This window comes from Rhinichthys klamathensis, unplaced genomic scaffold (genome assembly GCF_029890125.1).
Source record: "Rhinichthys klamathensis goyatoka isolate OS25496 unplaced genomic scaffold, OSU_Roscu_1.1 h1tg000196l_1, whole genome shotgun sequence".
Taxonomy (NCBI): domain Eukaryota; kingdom Metazoa; phylum Chordata; class Actinopteri; order Cypriniformes; family Leuciscidae; genus Rhinichthys; species Rhinichthys klamathensis.
Window position 1 is genome coordinate 9,201,633 of NW_026606722.1, and position 7,081 is coordinate 9,208,713.

The window sequence follows — 7,081 nt, forward strand, 5'->3', positions numbered from 1 at the left end:
AAATTGCAAAATAACAATTTAATTCTGTTTTGTTCATGTCACTTACAGTGTAAGCCTAATGTTATTTTTTTACATGGAATCATAAATAATATAATAATAAAAATTATAATAAAATAGGCCCACATGATTTACTTTAATGCTGTAAAATAATATTATATATTATATTTCACAGCATTAAAGTAAATCATATAATATTATAATATAATATATGATGCAGTCTGGTTAAACCCACAAACCTTTATTTTGTATGAAGTAAGACCTTTCACTGTCTAGCTATGTACTGTGATTAAAATTCAAACTTCACAATTATTGTGGTTCTCTCAAATAATTGCGATTAGATCAAATAACCATGATCAGACGACTAATCGATCATCGCGACAGGCCTAATGCTTACTAATGTCACGGTTTTGCATTTAATCGTTTGGAAAATGGTGATTAACTGAGATTAATATTTCTCCAAAATAACAAAGCAGATACTGAAAAAGTACAGTGCTTTCAGTGTTTTCTTATTCAAGTGACGTATCATACAGATAGTGTAAAAAAAGCCCAAGGTGATCACTAATGCATCATTCTGAGGACTATTACATTGATTTAAATCTGCCCCCGTTCTGAGCTGACAAGCATAGAAATGAGATCTATGTCTGCTATCTGTGTACTCTGCCAAATGCTAATAAGATTGTGTTGGACATGACAGAGAGCTTAACTCATCTCCTGATGGTCTGCATTAAAAACACACTCCAATTACCTGGTTTTAGTTCAACTGTTTTTTGTTGTAGTTTGTTCTTCCATTTTTTCCGAATGACATTTTAATCTGGAATGAGACAAGCGGATGAGATTTGGCTAGCTGCGTGTTGTCAAGTTTTCATTATTTGTGCCTAATTTTTGTGAAATGTCAGCCCAGTGTGTTGATTAGCACTCCTGCGACCTTGGCTATCAGAAAAACGCCAGCGGCTCGGTGTGTGAATATTAAACAGGTCAGTCTAAATGGATTTCCAAACACAGTTCCACAGTCTCCCAGCTTGAATTATTAATGATGGACGTTTATTGACCTGCATAAATCCATCAAACTCATGATTAGAAATTACATCATTCATGGCTCGACAGACGATACTTATATTTGTTTTAACATCAGCCTTGAGAAAGAAACATTATCTGAGAGCGAGGGGTGTAAAAAGTCCGAAGCTTGTCTATTAAAATACATTAGGCCTATATTTGGCCCGCCACGCATAATTTACAAATCATGCAGTTTCACAGTGTCAACACAAGGTGACAGCACTAGATTTTAGGCCAGGTGTTGCATAAAACCGTGAGTGAAAGTACATTTAATAACTGATGTTTGGTGCAAAAGGTCTGATACAAACCTCAAATGTCTCTGTGATTTAAACTAGTTTAAAGTCGTATGACACCAGCGCTGACATTCTCAAGAACACGGATGTGGAAAACAGGAGGAACATTGCGCCACAACGATACAGTTAGAATACTTTTCAATTCACAAATCACCAACGTTTACTGTAGTAACACTAACTGTAAACATGGTATTGTGGCAGAAATGTGGGATATTGAAGAGAGAAGAAGAGAATGATCTCCTTAATAAAAAGAGACCCCAGTAATCTAGTTTCAACAAGGTTTTAAAAAGTGTAAAATTTTTGGCCAATACACCAAAGTTTACAATCAAAAATGAACTCTATCATTTCTCAGCAAATTCTTCCAATATCAAATGATCTGAGCTCTACTCTTATTGTATGTAGCTATTGAATCAGCTGCATCTATTTTCTTTTATCCATCTAAGGAATTAAACATCAGAGACAACGTCGCTACTTAAAAGAAACATTACCGAGAACCCAGTTATGTCTGCTAAAAGATGAAAGAGCAGTTTTGAGCAATGAAATATTCATCTGCGATTAGATAAGTACCAAAGATCAAAGACATGTCATGTATACATAAAACAAATTAAATTCATATAGTATTAACTAAAAGACCAACTTATAGTTTTTGAGGTTAGAATTATACATGTTTTATATCTATGAAGAAAAAAAAGGTTTGAGTGAATTCTCCCAGCTGTTTCTCAGCTTCCACCATCCTGCATTTGAGATCAAATCAATGCTGGAATATTGTCATGGATTATATTGTAGAATTTTGTGAGCATTCCCTTGTATTAATAAAAAGTGCAAATAATTAAGCGGCCATGTAACAGTGTATTTCCACAATGTTGTTATCACATGTCTTTAAATGATGCTGACACTATGGCAGGACCGGATTTGCTGTTGGCTCCTAGCAGTAATCCGTGATTTATTATCCACTTTGTGCTGACAGCTCTTCTTCTTCCCTCTCTCTTTCTAGGTTGTGTCAGAAGAGCAGGCGAGGATGAAACTGAAGCCCAGTAAAAGAGATTCCCCCTGGGGGAGCCATAGACAGATGTGGAGCCCCTGGAGCCACTGACCCCGTGTCTGAATGATCTATGGATAAAGACCACCAGCCCTCAAGAGTCAATCTTCTACTGCTGAGCAGTTCTACATTGGCAGACACAAACAAATGTTGCTCTGTAATTGCTGAATATCTACAGTCTGAACATTCGGTTCCTGGGCTCCATTTTCTCAAAGTTACCTTCCCGTTACTAGAAAAACGACCTACCACAACTGTACTTAGCCTGAAGAACTCGGACTCGGTAATTGCTGAGTATCTACAGTCTGAACATTCGGTTCCTGGGCTCCATTTTCTCAAAGTTCCCTTCATGTCAAGAGAAATACGGCTAACTCACAATCCAGCAAATGCATGCAAAGCTTCCGGGAAAGCCCATGTATCCTCACATCACCTTCCAATCGCATGACCGTGAAAGAGGAAAGTTATGGCGTCTCATTGAGAATGCTGAGGTCGGGCAGGCATGCGGTCTAACAGGATCAATACAACCCTGCTGATTAATGGGCAGATTTCTCTTCCATTTAGTGTGTCAGAGAAGAATCATCTGCCAAGACGAAGATTGTGAAACCAGGTCTCTTCGGTCTTTAAGAGTCGCATTTCCATTGCAAAGTAATCCTGCTCTGGACCTTTTTTGGAGCTTTGTATCATTTAACACTGCTTCTTCAGATTTCCAATCATTACGACCCTTGCAAAAGCAGTGTGAATCAAACTGTCAGTCTGGAGCAATTGGCTTTTTGTAGAATAAGTTATTTTCACTTTGTTCCTGGGTCAAGATTACGAAATATTGGAAATGCAAATGCTTTCAAAGTTCACCAAACTGGGATGAAAAAGCAGCTGCTCCAAACAGCACAGCAAAGCTTGAAACAAAGTCTCCTCTGTCTTTTTTTCTTTTTTTTACAGTTGCATTTCAATTGCAAAGTAATCCTGCATTGGACTTTTTTGTAACTTTGCATCATTTAACACTGCTTCATCTGATCTACAATCAATACGACCCTTTCAAAACTGTGAGTCAAGCTGTCAGTTGGAAGAAATTGGCTTTTTAGTAGAATCATTTCTTTTCACTTTGTTCCTGGGTCAAGATTACGAAAGATTGGAATCGCAAATGCCTTCAAAGTTCACCGAACTGGGATGAAAAAGCAGCCGCTCCAACTAGCCCAGCAAAGCTTGACCTGCAACATCGTGAATCCTTCGAACCCAAGTGCAACTAAGCGGACGACATTGCTGTGAGTGAGTGCATGTGGTGGTGGCCCTCAGCATGGTGTTGCCACCACCAGACAAGCGGCATGTGTGTCTTACCACCTTTGTGATCATGACCAGCATGGCCTTCATGGACGCCTACCTAGTGGAGCAGAACCAGGGCCCACGGAAGATCGGTGTCTGCATCATTGTCCTGGTCGGGGACGTCTGCTTTCTTATCGTCCTCCGCTATGTGGCGGTCTGGGTTGGAGCAGAAGTGCGGACGGCTCGGCGAGGATACGCCATGATCCTGTGGTTCCTCTATATCTTTGTGTTGGAGATCAAGCTTTACTTTATCTTCCAGAACTGTAAGGCTGATCGTAAGAGTCTGGAGACTGTCGCCCGGAAGGCTTTAACTTTATTGCTGTCTATTTGTGTGCCGGGCCTATACCTGGTTCTGGTGGCTCTGGACAGCATGGAATACTTCCGCACCTTTAGGAGGAAGGAGGACATGAGGGGTCGGCTCTTCTGGGTGGCTTTGGACTTGCTGGACCTGCTGGATATGCAGGCTAACCTTTGGGAGCCACAGCGGACGGGTTTGCCTATTTGGGCTGAAGGTTTGATGTTCTTCTACTGCTACATTTTGCTTCTGATTCTTCCCTGCGTGTCTTTGAGCGAGGTCAGCGTGCAGGGCGACCACGTGTCTCCCCAGAAGATGATGCTCTATCCTCTACTCAGTCTGGTCACTATCAACATCGTCACCATCCTCATACGTGGCGTCAACATGGTGCTCTTCCAGGACAGCCGGGTTTCAACCATCTTCGTCGGGAAGAATGTGGTGGCCATCGCGACCAAGGCGTGCACCTTTCTCGAATACCGAAAACAGTCACGAGAATTCCCGAATCGAGAGAACGCAACCGGAATTCCCATGGAAGTCCAGCAGAACTCGGTGGGACATGGACAAGCTCTTCCGAATGCAACTAGCCTCGCACATGAACCCACTCCAGCACGGGATATTATGGATACATGACCAAGGAACCAAAATTAAGTCTTTCGTTTGATGCAATTGTACTTGGAGCCAACAAAGAGCATCCAAACCAACAGATATGATGAACCGGTGAACTGTTTTGAAGTACTTTGGTACAACATTTCAGCATTACAAGGTGCTCTGTCCTGTTCTTGACTGAGGTAAATCAGCCAATTTTGAGCGGTGTTGTTCAAAGGAAAACATTCAGTGTTTTATCATTTGTTCTCCTCCATCTTTTCCACAGTTATTAATGAAGAACTGCTGTTTTCTTTCTGTACAGTAGGGGAGTGACTGTGGTGCAAAATACTTTTCCCATTTGTTCCCACGTCCACTTTTTTTGTGTCTGACTGAAATTTCCCTTTCTTGCAAGTACAGAATGGTGGAACTAGAGTGTAATGAGTTTATTTTTGAAGGAACTAGAGTTACTAGACAGATGAGGTTGATATTATGACCAAATGTTGAGGAGTAGTCCTACATGCCTGCAGTATGTGTTTGCGCTCGTGTTTTATGATGTGTTGATGACATTACAGAAATTAGAATAATTAAGAAAGTAAGAAATTTGTATCCGATGATTATATGGAATTTCTTAGGAAATAAGCGAATGCACTTCCAATTGATTGGTATTTGGATTATTATTGTTGTTATCATTATTATATATATATATATATACAGTATATATACCACTTGTGTACTTGTTTTTTTTTTTACAATTTTGTTTGAGGACTTAGTCGTTTAATAAAAAAATAATAATAATAAAAAAATGTTTTCGCTATTGCTTGAAGGGTTTTTATGCTAACAAAATGCAAAAAGTGATTTCTTAGTTTTTTTATCTTGTTCCCACTACAAATATCTAAACATTCTTAAATCATAGATACATGAAGAAGCAAAATGACTTGTTTTTCAGAAAACAAAACATAATGTTATAAATAAAGTGTATTTGCTTAAAACAAGAAAAAATATTAGCCAATGGCGTCAGAAAAATCATCTTGTTTTCCCTTTTTTTCCTGACCCCACTGACATATTTTTTTTCTACTTTTAAGCGTAAACTCACTTCATTTTGATAGCTTTTTTCATAAAACAAGAAATCTTAAGTCATTTTGCTTTTCAAGCACATGTATCTCGATTTAAGAATGCTTAGATATTATGCTTAGAAAACAAGACACAAATACTGAGGAAGAAAATCATTTTTTGCAGTGCTCTTTTTGTCCACACGAACAGACAGTCACAGCATTTCTATTTCAGCCCTTGTTTAAATCAGTTCCTCTAATGTTTGAGTAAACACACCGTGTCTTCGGAAGCGGATGGGAGGGTAAATGGCATCTGGGAAAATGAAATAAATTACGCATGGCCCCATCAGCGGGGACTCACCTTACTAGAGTCACACAGCGTGAAACTGATTCCTAAAACACTAAGGCCTTTTCCTCTGTATGCAGTGCGAATGCGAAAACCATTTACTATCCACGTCTGATTTATTCAGCATATGTAGCAACCTGATGTATTCCATTTCAACAACATTAATTTATTGCCACCTGCATAAGGTGGGCGGTCTCGTGTGGCATTGACTCACTCCACTGCGTATTGTGCTTTTTGAGAATTTCTCTCATTTAGCGTCCACCCACCATCTGACAGCTTGAATATCCCTTTACCGTACAATGTCTCATATGGCGACATACATTAACAGTATTTAGAATAAAACACTTTGGATTGCATTATTTCATGTTTTTATGAATCGTACCATAAAGGTATATTCATGCACCAACAGAAAAACATGCCCTTAAAATTGCACTGTTCATTAATAGTCAATAAGCACGTACATGTACAAGTAAAAATTAAATATAGTTTCAAGGGGGTCAGGGTGTGCAACACAGAACACTTCATAAATAGTATAAATTATATCCGTGCCACACATACATGCAGTGGCGTAACTATCGGTAAGCAGGGTATGCGGTTGCTTACGGGCCCGGACCAATCAGGGGCCCGCTTGACTGGAAGATATTGATTGACAGCCGGGGCCCCCTATCGCATAGTACTTTTAGTTTGATCGCATTTTACTTTATCACGATTTTGTTTTAAATAAATAATGACAACAACATATTTTACAGATCATTAAATACATGTGTGAAACGAACAATTATGGATTTTGGTGTAATTTGTTTTGAGCTGGGACTGGGGAATCCCCGGGTCGGCTGTTTAACGTTACACGCGCGCGCCACTTCATGCGTTTTCTCAGATCGGATAGCTACTGATTTATCAAAACGATTCCATTTACAGCTGGTCACATAAATGTGTTTTTGCAAAACAGATATAAATCCGATCTTCAATTTCCGCGCTATATGCAGATTTAATAGAGTTCACGTCACCGAAAGCAACAGATAAGCTGCATTTTATTGATCATCAGCTAAAATTTCTAAATCGAAGACCGCAATTAGAGAGAGCGGCAACAGTAGGCCTACTGGTAAG

At 39.3% G+C, this 7,081-nt stretch overlaps 1 protein-coding gene across 1 annotated transcript; it reads left to right on the plus strand.

The window, feature by feature from the left end:
• The first annotated feature begins 3,565 nt into the window (after nucleotides 1–3,565).
• On the plus strand, nucleotides 3,566–4,887 carry tmem121ab (transmembrane protein 121Ab). Its single transcript, XM_056262889.1, has one exon. The coding sequence runs from the start codon at nucleotides 3,674–3,676 to the stop codon at nucleotides 4,622–4,624; it is 951 nt and encodes a 316-aa protein (XP_056118864.1). The 5' UTR covers nucleotides 3,566–3,673; the 3' UTR covers nucleotides 4,625–4,887.
• The last annotated feature ends 2,194 nt before the right edge of the window (nucleotides 4,888–7,081 follow it).